Here is a 16,901-nt window from a genome sequence, read left to right as displayed (position 1 = left end):
TCTTTTTCTCAATTAGAAATGACGCCACGAAGAATATTTTTCACTTACAGTTACATTTTGAATTTCTGCTCATTTGGAAGACGACGTCATCTCGTAACGCCATCCCTGTGCCATCTCACAGCGCGTCACGTACCGAAGTCACGCATGATAATAAATGGATTTCATTTTGTTTTCAAATAGTGAGAAACGAAAATCATTCTCCTGGAGATTTTCACACATTTTGCACACAAACATCATTTCCCTAGGAAATATTAGTTTCTGTATATAGGCCTATTGACATTAATAATAGGCCTACTGTTTCGTAGTTACATTTATAGAATTTCTTTTAAAGTGATAACTTAAAAAATGACATATTGCGTTTAAATTTTTTTCTGATTTTATCTATTTTACAATTACAATTTTTTATTTTATTCAATTTAATAGTGATATCGCTTACCTTGAAACTGTTTTATGGCTATAGACCCTTGCCGCTCGTTATTGACGAAGCTAACGTGACCCTATACGCGAATAATAAGAATCAGTGACGATGGATCTTATAAATTAAACATTCTAGCGTTTATCACTTACCGTTACCCCATTGAAAGACGTTTCGTTGAATGCTTCTTTAAATAGTTTACCCCACGTGGGATCGCTATAACGAAAATCGCGTAGTAAAAGACTCGAACTTCGTATCCGAATCTTACCGATCACCGTCTGTATTGCTAATGCTATTGCCCATATGCCGTCGTATGCATAACCATGGAAACGGCTGTATTCATTCTCACGCTTCTTCATATATTCCGCTTCGTATTCCGAAGGTGTCTGTACGTAAAAACAAATTAAATAATTACACAAAAGTTTCATAAGTGATAGTAATTATTTCCCAGTAGTCGTCATTAATTTAACCGTCCTTCAACGAATATCGAATTACTTCACAGTTTAATGAAACCGTTAAAGTTAACAAGATTAAAATATGATAACATTATGTGATGAGCTGTGTAAAATAAGAATAATCCTGAATTCTTTCTTTTTTTTAATCTTTTTTTTTTTTGTAAAATGAACGAAGCTTTAATCTTTTAATAAAAACTAAAGACGATGAAGATAAGTAAGGAACTGTCAAAGCTTGGAAATTGAATTAAGTTTAAAGGATAGAATACTCTTGACGATTTACTAATTTTCTTTGAAGTTTTATTTTCCTTTTAACTAGTATAATAAGACATTCGATATACCAACACGTCTCCGAGGACACTCTTATTGATTACTTTGCAATAAAAGAGCATAAATGAAAGCTGTAAATCCCGTTGCCAATTGAAGAATTCTTAGAGATTTTGATCCGTTCTCGCAATAATAAAGTTTGTATTCAAGGCTGTGCGTACAGGAAGAGTTGGGGGTTTAACGCCTTCCATTTGCGAATAATTAAATAAAATTAAAATTAAACAGTATATTGTATATAACTTTTATTTATTTTCTTCTACACGTTCAGTTCTTCTTCAGTCTCGTGCATTGTTATTTTATACACTTATGTTGTTAGAATTTTTTCATAACGTAATTTATTAATGCGTTTTCTTAAACTCCACCCTTTTAAAAATCTTGCATGTTGGCCTGTTTGTACTGTAACATAAATAAAATATATTCTTAAGTTATCGTTAAAGAAAACAAACAGTGAATGGAATGTATTCAGTGCTTTCTTTTTCTATCACTTTGTTTCTTAAATGCCCTTGAGGACGACTTCCAATTGACCCAATCAATACCAGTTTGGAAGAGATAGGCATGAGCAGCGTTTCGATAGAAGAAAATTGTACTAATCTCTCAACTAACGCCTCAATTAGTGTATAATACCGTATTATTTACACCTAATCCCGAATGGAGGATAAAATCTAGAATGCTAGATGGGTCTACAATTAATTCTACGTATGTATCCGTATTGGATACGTGTTATCTACTTTCACAGTTTAAACCGAGAAATTAAATTGGTAAATTAGTTTGGTGTAATTGAAGCGCTTAAGCGTTAAATGAAAAATATGTGTAATTTGACATTATACTGTATATATAATTCATAAATAGTTAATTATAATTTTTTAATACTCGATGTTTTTGTGGGCATAGTAATTAAATTACTGTAGCCAGTGCTACACTTTAAACGGAAATTAAGAAACGCTAAAGCGGCTTCTCGTACATAAATTGAACGATATAAAAAAATTAAGATCATAAAATAATAATTAGTTTAATGTATGGTTTTACTCTACGTTTGCATTTATGTAGTAAGCCAGAGACGGCGCGTCGTGTTGAGGCGTTGCGGAACCGCGACGTTTATTTTATAAATGGCCATTTTCTTTACAAAGTTTAAACAATTCGACTTAAGGAAAATATATATTGCACATTTTCTGTAACATCTAGAACAAAATTCTTTCAATAGCGAGGTTGAGGCCGAAGTTTTAAACGCGAAAACGTGTACGTCGGACGTTGAGCGCCGCCTTCCTGTAAGCCTAGAAGTTTGACAATGGCGTTGGAACGTCAGTGAAATCATGCTCGACATTCCAAACGCCATTTTTAAACTTCTAGGCTTACAGGAAGGCGGCGCTCAACGTCCGACGTACACGTTTTCGCGTTTAAAACTTCGGCCTCAACCTCGCCAATAACGTTTTCTTTAATCGATAATTTTTGAAATATCGTCTCTATGGCATTGTCGCGTGAGCCGAACTCATCATTAAAAAGATGGAGTAAGAAATCTTTCAGAATTCATCTGATAAATACTAATTATATTGCTACATATAAGAGAATTTTCTTAATATTCTGAATATTGTAGATTATCATAATTTATTTTAATTGATTTCGTAGGAGATGCGATGACGAGTAGGCCTATACACGGCCGTCACTTCAGTTTAGAATGATTATTTGGGGATCATTCATATGTACTAGAAAAAATTTACTAATGAATTTTTAATTGGATTTAATATGTTTTAAATGAGTAACAGATCGATGGAAAATTATCTGTATAAATTTATATAACAATAATAATGTTTATGGGAAAGCTGTGTTAGAAAACAGGACAAATGTTCAAAATATATTAGTTAGATTGAACATTTTAAACCTTTAACGTTGATTATTTATTTATTAATAATGAAAGTTTAGTGTGTAAAACATAAATAATTAAGTGTACCTATTATATAAGTACTGTACATACTTAGTATTGCCTATGTATTAATAATAAAAATAAGTACAGTAGTGTTGTATGTAGCGCGACGCATACTTGAGATTGTAGTGAGACACGCGCAAGCGACATGCGGTAGAATAACTGACAAGTAACCGCATTTTTGTTAGAATTGTTACGTTTCAATAAGTAACGTAGACAGTATTTAGTACATAAAAATATCAAAGTTAAAAATAATAATAAAACAGAAATTATTAATTATTATTATTATTATTATACTATAAAAATGAATAAAATAGTAAAAAAATATATTAAAATATTTTACTACAAAAAACATTTTTTCTACGTTGAAAATACTGTACAACAGAAATGGATATATAAAATTTCAATGCAAATTCAACTCACCATTCCAGAAATAGTAATATTTTCGGAAGTGCTCAGAGTCAACACATCAGTAGCAATATAACCTTCTAAAGCTTGAAGTATCTGGCTATGAGTACAGGACACATTCTCGTCTTTGACTCTCCACCAATACTGTTGATAAATGCCTACTATTATCCACTGATATTTTCTGCCAAACATTTCTAACTTATACGCCTACAATTACAGTTTATACAAAGTTCAATTATAAAATATATGTATTTATTTTTATTTTTATAAAAACATTTTAGACGTATATATAAAAATTTTTTACCTCGCAAAAAATTCGTCTCGCCAATTTTTCATTAAAATTTCCTAAAATTATTCTTACGTCTTTTTCCTAGGGGAAAAATATATATATATAATTTTGAAGTTTTTCAATACGTATTAATATAATTTAAATTATAAGTAAGTTTATATACTTTAAGTTTTTTTAATTCATGTTCTAATCCCTCCGCAAATCCTTGAGTGGCAGCTATTTGAATTTTTGCTCTATCCAGATCGGTTAACAATTTTGCGTGTGGCTAAAAAAAATATTAAAATATTAATTGAAAAATTTTATAAATAATTATCTATATATACAATATAATTTCTTACGGTATAAAGCTATTAAAAACACATAAAAGGTATAATGCTCTATAAAGTGATTAAATACTAATAATTTTTAAGGACACAAAAAATGAAATTCTTCTTCCAATACTCCAAACAAGGTAATGTTTATCTTCAAGCGACTGGAGATAAAATGTCATCTCTGCACGACCGAGTGTTTACTGATAAATGTGTAGTAATGTAATTTTTTCTCTCTCGATTCTTGGCCATTTTCCAAATGCCTACTCTCTTGGTATAACACCGATACTACGTTTTTACTGCCTTTGCAACAGTTTTTTTTCTTATATATATATACACACTACTACCACTAGTACTAGCAGTAGCAATTGGAAAAAAGACGTAAAGTGGTATACAGTATTATCACTTACCAGAGAATACCTTGGAGCATTTTGGTATATGGTCCCGACTCTGGTCCATTTGAAGTGTCTAAGTATTGCTACTCTAGCGGGATTGAATTCGGACTCACTGGGTACGATTCGGAAGAAGTTTGGATAACTTTTACTCGTGTACATGGGATGTGTATCCGCGTATGTCATCTGTAAAATGATATATTATTATTATTATTATTATTATTTATTTATTCTTATATTAAATTAATAATTAGTAACGCTAAATTATCTATAATATTTAATTATATTTAGAGCCATTATGCATTATTGCTTCATTAAAACAAAACTTTAATTGAGGAGGCGTTAGCGTTCCTCAAGAGATATTTCGATCTCGTTTCTCGCATCCGTTAACGAGACTAAGGACGAGACGTTTGCGAATCTCGTTCTAAATCGAGATTAAACACGAGATGAGATCTATGTCATTCTATTAAGCACTTAATGATCTTTTTAATGCTGATATCGCCTAATATCTGTAATTTTTAAACCCGACACCACTTTAAAAAACACTTTAGATGCTTATCTTGAATTTTTTTAATGCAGTAAAAGATAATTTAATTAAAATCCTTTAATTCTTCTGGGAATCACATATTCGTGTCAAAGCCACTGAAACTAAAAAACAAAAAAAGAAAAAAAAATACTATAATTAAATTACCGAATGAATTTAACTAACAAACTAATTTTTTACCGAAGCAGTAACTAATTTACTTATAAATTCATTTTTAAATTGATTAATCTAGTTTTGATTTATGGTCATTTAATGCGGGTTACAGTATCTGATATATAAGCTGTTAAGCAAATTTGCGTAACATTAAACAAATGACTTCGTAAAGTTTTTAATCGAAAAATTTAAAAAAATAAATAAATAAACATTGGTCGATATTTTTAATTAATAAAACGGAGCGAATGGTAAATTATTTTAATTACTATATACACGTTCTGACACAAATTTTGTTTTTAATTTTTGCATATTTCTGAGAATTTTTCATATGTATCATTTATTATTTACATATTTATGGTAATTTTTGATCGTTTTTCTTATATTTTTCTGTTATTTTTTTTTTTTTTTTGCATAACTTTTGAATAAAGTTTGTAAACTTAATTCAAAAGTCAATAAAAAATATACAGTATTATTTTTTCCGCATATTTATAGGGATTTTTGCGCAAATTGTACAGATTTTTATTATATATATATATATATATATATATATATTTTGCATGTATATTTCTCACTTTACACAATTTACAATAAAAGAAACAACCGAAATTTTTGCAAAAATTGTGAAAAAATTTCCGGTTAATGTTACCTATGGTTCCAAGATGGCGGCTTGTCTCTGATTCCTGTGGGGACGCACGTTCTAACCTAACCTAACCTATCTAATAAATTACCATAATTATTACCAACAAAATTATTAGAATAGGTTAGGTTAGGTTAGAACGTTCGTCCCCACTGTTTCCTAGCTGGAATCGGACGAGCCGCCATCTTGGAACCATAGATAGCATTAACCAAATTTCCTTCTTGAATGCAATCCAATTTTTTTTTTTAATTTTGATCAAATTAAAAAATAAAATGGATAATTTTCTTATATTCGCAGAATTTACAACGAATTCGTAAAGTATTTTTCTTTTTTTTCAAGATAACTTATAAATATTTATATTAACTTTTGTTACATCACAGGGAATTTCACGTATACACATATAGAAACGAAGCACAGAAACTTCTTCGCATTAAACATATTAAAGAAATAGAAAATAGCGATAATTTCTATTCAAATTCTCGAGAGTATTGCAAAATAATTCAACAGAAAAATTTAATATATTTTTAAGCTACAACGGCGATAAAAACACTTAAGTTATGTATTTTAGCTTAGCAACTTTCTTCTGACATGTGTATTTATTATTTAGGTTCTTGTAGACAAACAACTTTGCAACATTAATCAAGTCGAATCTCGAAAAGAAATATATATATAAGAATAATTTCCTTAAAACAACAGCATATAAATATATCAATTCTATCTTCATCCAAACTTTTATAAAAAAAAAGAAATATAGAGAAAATAAAAGCAATCAAAAAATGGCAATCTCGCCATATCTGGTGATGGGATTTCATTCTCTTAGGATCCTAAAATATAAGAAAGGAAAAGAAAAATAACTTCAAAACAAAAATAACAGATAAAAAAAAAGAAGAAGAAGAAGACAAGGGAAAAAAGTCAATATATACACTACATATTTTATTATTAAACAAAGCAATTTACTATCATCTTAAATATATGTAAACAATCTCAATTTAGTTCTAGCAAAATACAGTGTATAAGTGTACTTTTTACTTAAATGCCGCTTCTCGGAGGAGAAAGATCAAAACGATAATAATAAATAAATCAAAAGAAATTTAAAATTTGAATAAATTGAAATTATATTTGATATTTTCAAAAAGAAATTCACTGGATTTGTTGAAAATTTAATAAAGAATAAAAATGGAAAGAGAAAAGAGGAATTTTCAAGTGGCTTCAAGGTATGAGAGATTAATTAAAATTTAAAAAATTGCTATAATATAAAAGAAATTATTGTTCAACGAATAAAAATAATTAAACCTGTCGAGTGACTCTTATTGCTTACTCAATTCTAATTATCTTTATACCAATCGCGGCATTCGTGTTTGTTTCTACTTCTTCAAACGAACAAGTGAAATGCAAGCTTGATTTAACATTGGTTTCTGTGTAAAACTCTACAAAATTCAACAAGACAAATGTAGAAATAATTCCTCCATTTTTTTTTCTTCACCCTTCTTCCGCACTTGTAGGCGTTGTAGCACCTTTTGTGAATAATTGATAATAATTAAATATTAGAAATGATAATTGAATGTAGTAATATATTACGGATGGCGGAATTCTTTCGAGTATTTTTTTTCATTTTTTTGTTTCTGGTATGTTTGGTACGTGATGCGTTTCTGAATCAATCGTTTCTGCCATTTTTTTCGACGCTTGAATGATCTTTATACATTACACGCCTCTGTTGTTTTTGATTTATAAATGAATCTTCGTTATTGCTTGCTTATTTTATATTTCTTGAATATGCGACACTTCTCTCTCTTTCCCTCTCTTCTGGAAGAAAATGAATCATTGTGGATCAAATATTTTTGGTGTTTTCACGGTTAAAGTATATTTTGAATCATACATTCATGTTGAAGTATCAATCGCATCATTTTAGGACTTATCTGAATCTTTCACTCCATTTTCTTTATATGAATCATCTTTTTGCCATTATAGAACTACATAAACTTACTTTTAATTCCTAGTGTAAACATTTTTCTTTCATAATAGCGTATCGAATCATAGAATATTTCTATTATTTAAGATCCATAATATGACCTTTGAACTTCTTATATCATTATTTTTGATGCAAAAATGGCCTCCCGAAAGTAATTCGCTTATTTTTATTTTACGTCTAAATTGCCTTATCAATCTCTCATTCTGTCATTTTTGAAACATAAATGGATTTCTAAATCAATCACTTCCGCCATTATCGATTTACAAACTGAAGAATATATTCGAAAACACAAACTTTAACTATAAAATATCTTTTTGGATCATTATTTTTCCTTCATGTTTGATTCAAAAGTGATATTTGCATTCCTAAATCCCTTTCCTTTCCGCCATTTCCACTCAACTTAAACACTAAAAAAGTACAATGAAACATCAAGAACCCCAACAAGGAACGTAAGTGATGCATTGATCATTTCAATGTGACGTTTTGTCTCATAAATAACTAACCAAACATCGAAATTATAAACAATAATATTTTCTTTACGTGTACGCACGCTTTCAAAAATATTTGAAGGGAATACAGATTAATTATTATGACAATAAGTGCCATGAAACACGCATTTTCATGGAATTGCAACGTGTCAGTAAATTAATGTAAACAAATGGTCGATAAATAAATAAATGATAATTGAATTTTCTTGGCAAAATTAAATTAAATTCTCTTGTAAATTTTATAAAAGATCGTTTTACCTATCTAGAAAATTGTTTACTAGTTTTCTTTTTTAATATATACCTCATTATTTACGCAATAAATACGTAAGCAATAACGTCAGCGAAAATGTCACCAGAGACAAAAGTTTTTACTTTTATAGTAAAACGAAAGTGATGTTTCTGTTTAGTGCTTTTGATTTATTATCTGTTTGTTTTTTATTGTAATATTTTATTATTCTTTCATAAATAGAAAACTTAAAAAATATATTTTCCACATTACTGAAGTTTCTATTTATCTACAATTAATTTGTTTTTTACTCGTTTTTATGGTTTGAAAGCTTTTTAATTTGATAAAAACATTAATTCTGTATTTGAAAACATGTACTATTTTTGATGAAGGCTTCCTGAAACTTTTATTTTAATATATAGAAACATATTATTCAGTATTTTTCTTTATTTTACATTATTTATATATTTATGAGAAGAATGAAAACTTTGTGTTCTGCTCTATACACCTACGCAAAGAGATGACATTTATTAAGTTATATAATACGAGAATTTTGCTTATTTTCTATTAAGAAAATTGAGATTTTAATAGTTATGCTATAAAAACATCGTATTAATTTTTAAAAATATATAAAATATTCTTCTCTATGCCCACATACTAAGGAGAGAAAGCGACAAGGCTATTTTACTCGGGCCTTGGCTATAAAGAAGCAAAATTAGGTATAAAAATTAACATTTCTTTCGATAAATGTGAAAGTCTATTTTTATTTATTTTTACTTATTTTCATTAATATATTTTTTATAGTTTTTGTAAAGGATTTCCCATATTTGTGCCTAGCTTAGGCTCAACTTTCCTCTCTCAGCTCCCACTCTCTATATTCTACATTATATTAAAGATTCTTATGAAATATAAAGTTGTATTTGTATATAACGTTTCGTATTTATAATAATATCCAAATTTATATTTTTGATAAAATTATAAACTTATAATTTATTAGTTATAGTATCAAAATTAGGTCATCATACCGCATCAGAGCCCCTCGGAGGTTAAGAAAAAGCCCGGCCATTTACCTTTATAATGCTTCTAGTATATTAAAATTAAATTACATTCTTTTAAATAATAAAATTTGACAAAAATTACGTTCCCCCCCTTAACAGACAAGAAATGTAATGGAATGAATAGATTGTAACAAATGTTTATGAGGTTTGAGGTGAATGGTCTGCATCAAACGAAATAAATATCAAATTTATAGTTTAATAACAATTCCTGTACACTATTTAATACACATAAAAATAAAATTTTAATTATTCAGTATTAAATAAGCGGTTTCGTAACCGCATATAAAAGTGAGTTACTGTTATTTTCTGACGGTATTTATAATAGAATAAAATGTAAATAAAATAATTTTTACTGATATTTTATGTAAGTATATAACTGAATTTTATTTTATTTGAAATAAAATAAAATTTTATTACAATCTTACATTGACAGTTACATAAGCGCGACATGTGTTAAACAATAATATAGGTTTATAACACGCATTATTGTGTGTATGAGAATACGTTTAATTTATTGTGTATAGCGTTAGAGTATCATTATGCACATTATACTATATATAATTTAAATGAGCATTTATAAAAGCTTGATTATTATGCCATATATAAGCCAATAAATGCTGCTTATAATGTAAAATAACTAACCTTAAACGCTTATTTTTATTATTTAAAATTATTTTAGCGATTATCTTCTATCTTTAATTATCTCAAAAGCTCGTTCATTTCTGTATGCAATTTATTTTGTTTGTATAGTGGAATTTTCCTCGCTAGTCTCATAAATATTTTATCGTAGTATAAAGAGTTAAAAAATCTCTTAATTAAAGTGTTTTTATTATAATTACCATACATGTAAACCTTTCTATTTTACATAATTTACACGTTAAAATTACAAGAAGTTCTTAAACTATAAATTAGATATAAATTCATAGTAATTAAGTAATTATCCAGTTGTAAAATGGAACGGTTGAAGCCTAATTTTATAATTTAGAAACATATTTAAAGCCGTAAAAATAAGTTATATAAGAGTAAGATTCAAAGATATATCGATTCAATCCATACTAAATTGTTCCTAACAGATAAGATTTTAAATCAGAATACTAAACATTAATCTACATTACCAGGCAAACGTTTCCTTTCTTTTCACTGAACTCGAATCTCCTATCATTTATCTTGGTACGGTATTCATCTCCGATCCTATTTATATCAAGAAGTTTGCTAAGCTAAATGCATTCTGAATACAGAATGTAAAGACAACATTGCAGTCAAGAATTTTAAATTTGAATATATTACGATTTTACGAATGATCGCAACTCTTAATAAAGAAACTACGTTCGGGGGGGTCTTCGATTTATACATAAAAATCACGTCTCGTATTCATTTCTACTGTATAAAATGCTTTTTTTTTTTTAAATGTATTTTATGTGCCGAAAAGTATGGTCCTTTACATAAGGGAATCGCTTTTGAAAGTAGATTATTTGTTGTAAATCAATGATACGTAAAATGGATCTTGTACGTAAGAAAATTAAGGCGATAATTTATTATTTGTTATGTTCAGGGCGCCATTTTTACACTCTGTTACAGTAATGTCTTATTTATTGCTTCTTATAAGCCATAAAGTAACGATAAATGACATCTTTATCTGCAACTTAACCTTCCATAATGGTATTTGCTGGTGACTTTAACAACTTTACCAACTTCACCCCGCGTAATGGTATTTGTATGCGATTTCAGTGAAGCAATTCGAACCTGTAGACGAATATTATTACTTTATCATATTTATCTTAGCGAAAATCATAAAAAAATAAATTCAAAACAAAGTAATTATCCGTACAGAGAATTTGATATTTTTATAAGATTCCTCAATATAATCTTCCAGGGGAAAAAAAGGGGGTCAGCTTGAAAGAAATTTAAAATAGATTTCACGAATTTATTTATTTTTAACAAAATTTTCTATTTCGTTTTTTCATATTACCTGAGTTAAATGGAAGAACTGTGATGTCTTGGCTATAGGATCAGTCACAGATGTGCAAGCTGCTCCAAAAAGAACTATTTTTGACGGCTTGCTATATAACATATCGAATAAATTCTTCATACCAACAGCAGGATCACACTGAAAAAAAGATATATAAAATAAAAGAAAAAAATATATATATAAATACAGCATCTAACTTTCTATACTATAATACCATCCTGATGGACTTAGCATTGAAAAAAATTCAAAATGTAAGAAGAAGAGGGGAAAAAAATACAACTTAGAAACACTCTTTTTCTATTGACAGCTTACTTGAAGTAAGCTTCATATTGCAACATACAAAATGGCAAAAGTTCTGAATTTGATTCCAGAACTGATAACTTATACATTAGTTTAGGATGTAATGTTTTCAATTCTTTTAAACAACAGAAATTTTTATATATAATATATTTTAAGTTATAAAAACTAAAATATTTTAACAGGAACTTATATTATTGAATAAAAAGATGAATTTTTATTTTAACACCTTTAAAAATAAACATCACATTAAAAAATAATAATAATAATAATTGTTATACTGTGACAATACAGAAACAAGAAAAATTGCTTGAAATAAATTTGCTTTTTATACGAATTCTTTCGTTTGTCCCAATGAATTTACAAATTAAATTTTACTTTTATGAGAAATATTATTTTTGAAATGTTTAAAATATATTTATAACGTATATTTTATAATTCAGAAGATTTATAATCATAAATTTGATATATCGGTTATGGATTTTAGTATGACGTATTAAAATCCTTATAAACTAATATATATTGAACGGCCGGATGATAGAGACTGGCGTTAGTCCATGTCTCTGGAGGACCCGAGATCGAATCCGGGCGAGCAACGTCAGGAATTTTTGGAGAGTGATCTCTTCCGGATACGTGGATTCCTCATCCCTCGGCCTGGATCTCCTTTATGGATTTGATCAGGCCATGAATGGCCTGATCAAATCCATAAAGGGGTCTTCTTAATGCCCAAAGGGCGCTTATTAAAAAAAAATATGTATATATAGTATAACCTCCGAAAAGCGGACAGAAGTTTGTCCGCTATTTAGAGGTATATCCTATTCGAAGGGTCTGGGGATTGTAAAAATGTTCGTTAAGTAGAGGTGTCTATTAATGGAGGTTTCACTGTATATTCTTTAAGTAGAAAATAATATAAATTTATTATATTTATATACAATAAGTTTACATCATTTTCTACTCACAAAAATAATATATATTTAATTAAATTAAATATAAGGTAGATGTATGATATATGATTTACAAATAATACAAACATTTGTACTTTATTTATGGATGTAGAAAGCAGGATCCACGAGTGAATCTTGTAAGAACGATTTTTAATTCGTTTAATGAAGTAAACAATATATTTAAAATTATATAAATAATTACATGTAAAGTATAAATCATAAGTAATTACAATAAAGCAATATTAATATAAATATTTCGCGTGTAGTTATGTATGTAGGCCTAAGATTAAGTATCATATCAGATATATTCTACAGGTTAGAAGAATTATTTAAAGTATTTTTTAAAATATATATAAGTAAAAATATTGATTTGACATTAAATAAATAAAAAATACGCCTTAAAAATTTAAATATAAAATTTTTAAAAAATTGTACAAGATTCACGAAATATATCATAAAGTTACCAAGGAAATTGTACGTACAGGAATTTTATTTCATGAATTCAATATTCAAGTAGCAATTGAAAATACTGTGTAAAAGTGACATCACAATAGGAACTACGGTATATTTGATATACGAATACAATTGAGCCCGTTAGAAAATGATAGCAATTGATACAGCATTCGGGAGTTTTCTTCTTATTATTTAACTATCGAATGTGACTTATATGTAATATTGACCTCTACTTTGTGCCATTTTCTTGCTATACTTTCATATGTTTAATGGAACTTTATCGAGATTAAAATTTTTTTAAATGATTAAATATTAAAACGGAATCATTTTAAAATTTTAATTCAATATATATTTTTTTCTAATTATATTTTATTCAATATTATAAGAGCATCGTAGATCTTTATTACACAGAGTGGCCTAAAATTCATTTAATCAGGACTAAATTTCAGTTAATCATGTTCCCACCAATTCAAACGTATACTAAGCTTTATTTACGATAAATATTCACTGTTGTAGCTGGAGCACAGAAAAAAATACGTTTGACTGACTTTTGGGCTACCCTGTATATATATAATACTTTATATACATAAACGTATGTGCAGTGTTTTCTATTTATCAACTCTCACGCTTCATGCGTGATTTTCACGCATCCCAATACCTTCTCGTGTTTTCACGCTAGAGATTCTCAGTCTCACGCACATTTACCGAAACAATTTATTACCATAACCTTAAAAAAAACAATATCCAACAACTATATATATATATATATATATATATATATATATATAAAACATTTCTTTTTCAATAATTTCGCAAAAAAATTCGACTCAAAATGGCTGTAAATTGTTAAATAAAAGCATCAAAAATTGCATTTTTTCCAACTTTGATGTTGAGAAGATTTCTTTACCAGCAAAGTACTTCCTGTCTAATGTCACTTCCGATCGCGTGACGTCATCACACACTCTATATAAAATGTCATATATCTCGATAAGTCCGGTTTGACAAAATATGTCCTCTTGTATATAAGGCCACTCGTGAATTTAAAATATGTGCATAAATGCGATTTTATACTTTTTATTTCTGTAATTTTTCATTTTATTTCTATTTTTTAATCGGATTTTTCACATTTTTTTATCACGTGATTTAGAGAAGATGCTAAACTTATCACTCTTCTCCATCCATTTTTCTCAATCTTATAAATCTTGCATATCTCTTTCTCTCCCCCGTTTTGAGCATATTATTCTTTATCGCATCATTTTTCCGTTGTCAAAAGAAATTTAGAGTTATTTAATGATTAATTTCTTTAAGGGATATCACGCTAGTAATAAATGTTATATTGGATTTATCATCATATCCATCCAGTTTCAATTCTACTGTGTCCAGGAGAGAGAAAAAACAATTTATGGTAATTTCTCAAATCTTGCCAAAATTCATAAATTATATTATGAAGCACCGCTAATGCGGGTGTTATGATTAAATTAATGATAAATTTTTTTTAAATTTAATCAACAAATAATTTTTTTTTATATACAAATGATATACAGTGTATATATATATATATGTAATATTGTTTTTAAAAAGTGGTAATAGATGGCGCTAAATCTTTTTTGACATTTAGATGTGTTTTTTTATAAAGGGAATTTACGCGTTAAATTTAAATTTATTCGGGAATTTAAATGAATTTTTAAAGCGTATTTTTTATTTTTAGTTTTATTTTAAGGTTATTTAAGTAATTGTGCATTAATAAAATCACACCCGAAATCTTATCAAGATTTTAATTATAATACTAGGAAGACTTAAGGCTTTTACATAATTTTATAAAAGAAATTATGTATTTTGAAATATTTTTTTTTCCGATGTTAAAGCTCTTAATTTAATCTGTCAGCTAATCACTTTACTGTTTTTATATCCGACACGTTATTAAAATTTTACACGTTAATATGACACTATAATCACTTTTCAAACCGTGGCAAAAATTGTATATAACTAAATTACGTCCGGAGAAAATACGGCATCCAACCAGATATAAATAAATAAACAAAATATTTATTCCATCTTTTAAGACAGAATAATTTCTTTAGACACGTCACACGATATTATTTCCGTTTTTTTTTTTATTTTATTATTATTACCGCAACGAATTTTATTAATAACGGTTTCGGTTTTACGTAACGTGACTTTTTTTCAAGAAAGCAATCTCGCATTTTTAAATTCTCGATCAGACCGCGACGTAATTGGTGGTATTTGTATCCGTTTGCTTTTAGATAAGAATATATTGTTGAGTAATTAGTCTTTAATAATAAATTAATTAATTTTACCCTTACTGGACAAGTGCTGAATACTGCACATAACATGATTATGAGTGGAGATATATCTATGACGTCATCGGTCGTTATAGCAACCGGCCGGGATTGCTGCTTTCCAGCTAATGGCAACGTGCCGTCTGCAACAGTTGGTAAAAGACGCGGAACTTATTTTTGCTTCAATAAACAGCAAAACTTAAATTATTATTTCTGTAATTTTTTAACGAATATTTTTCTATTTCTTTTGAAGTAATACAATAACATTTTTTTACCTTATAAATAATTTTTGTTTAATCAGGAATTGTTTACATTATTTCGTTTTTTTTTAATTATTAAAAAGAATTTAATTAATATTTTTATTTGTTTTGTAATACCTAAAAACATGTACAAATTTATTAACAATTAAACACACTAATCAATATTACAGTATTTAATAATTTACGTATTTCAAAATCAACCAATCAACTTCAAGTAAAAATTCGAATTTATTGATAACAACCAATAGAATAACAGAAAATTTTAAATTCTGTTCGAATGAATTCAACAAGAATATCTGATATTAGCAACTTTTAACTGGTATGATTTATTACATTAATAAGTAAATAGAATATAATTAAATTCTAGCAATCTAATAGACATTATTCGAATGAGTTTATCTATCCAGTCGAGTGTATTGCATGCTGTTTGAATGATTCCTTTCCTTCATTGTGCTAAGGTGATATATACTGTACTTGATTCGTTTGTCACTTTGGTATTTTAGATCAATGAAATAACAAGCTGATTGGATAAAGTGAGTATAGAATTACCTGACAAGTTTAATCTTCTTCGTAAATTTACTTCAAATTACTCATTCTCTGTATCCCTTTATGAATAATTTTATCTCTTTTAAGCTGGAATAATAACTTTTAAACTATTTATAACATTTGTGTTAATTATCATTATTAACTTTGTTTAATTAAAATATAATTTTTTTCGCTTTAACTTTAAAAATTCAATGCAAAATCTTGGTAAGGAATTCATTCTTATTTTAATGGCTAGCAAGCACGAGGGATAAATTAGTAAAATACTTCTCTTAAGTCAATTTATTCGCTCCCTCGAATGGAATATAGTTTGTTAAAGTGATTGCTTGCCTTCAATCTAAACAAGTTCGCGATATCCGTGTTGAAACGTGCTTAGAACTTTAAATAAAACCCCGTACCATTTTATTCTTGGTAATTTACCTCTTCTGCTACAGAAAGTGGGTAACTTACGTCCTTCGAAAACTTTTCAACAATCAAAAATTTCAGATAATTAGCACGAATTCTGAAATTTTTTCTCATTTCTTTAATATTCTTTCTTCGCATTTTCATCT

At 27.8% G+C, this 16,901-nt stretch overlaps 1 protein-coding gene and 1 long non-coding RNA gene across 9 annotated transcripts in view; one reads left to right on the top strand and one right to left on the bottom strand.

The window, feature by feature from the left end:
* Positions 1 to 16,901, bottom strand: part of LOC136984040 (gamma-aminobutyric acid type B receptor subunit 2-like) — a 42,452-nt gene that overhangs the window by 9,586 nt on the left and 15,965 nt on the right. For 3 of the 6 annotated variants that reach the window (XM_067280957.1, XM_067280958.1, XM_067280959.1), the window contains exons 2-8: positions 11,554 to 11,691; positions 4,528 to 4,695; positions 3,973 to 4,074; positions 3,825 to 3,890; positions 3,536 to 3,727; positions 568 to 801; positions 437 to 497 (exon numbers count right to left, since the gene is read on the bottom strand). In XM_067280957.1, coding sequence (XP_067137058.1) covers positions 437 to 497; positions 568 to 801; positions 3,536 to 3,727; positions 3,825 to 3,890; positions 3,973 to 4,074; positions 4,528 to 4,695; positions 11,554 to 11,691 — 961 coding nt within the window. Of the gene's footprint in view, positions 1 to 436; positions 498 to 567; positions 802 to 3,535; positions 3,728 to 3,824; positions 3,891 to 3,972; positions 4,075 to 4,527; positions 4,696 to 11,553; positions 11,692 to 15,565; positions 15,605 to 16,901 lie in introns of those variants that run through there. The other 3 variants (XM_067280961.1, XM_067280962.1, XM_067280960.1) reach the window with 3 other exon arrangements.
* LOC136984051 (uncharacterized) overlaps positions 16,030 to 16,901 on the top strand; it is a 39,025-nt gene continuing 38,153 nt past the window's right edge. For all 3 annotated transcript variants that reach the window (XR_010882143.1, XR_010882142.1, XR_010882141.1), the window contains exon 1: positions 16,030 to 16,340. This is a non-coding gene — a long non-coding RNA (uncharacterized lncRNA). The remainder of the gene's footprint in view (positions 16,341 to 16,901) is intronic.

This window comes from Centruroides vittatus, unplaced genomic scaffold (genome assembly GCF_030686945.1).
Source record: "Centruroides vittatus isolate TY-2023 unplaced genomic scaffold, ASM3068694v2 contig_900, whole genome shotgun sequence".
Classification (NCBI taxonomy): domain Eukaryota; kingdom Metazoa; phylum Arthropoda; class Arachnida; order Scorpiones; family Buthidae; genus Centruroides; species Centruroides vittatus.
This window is presented reverse-complemented; position numbering and strand designations above follow the sequence as displayed.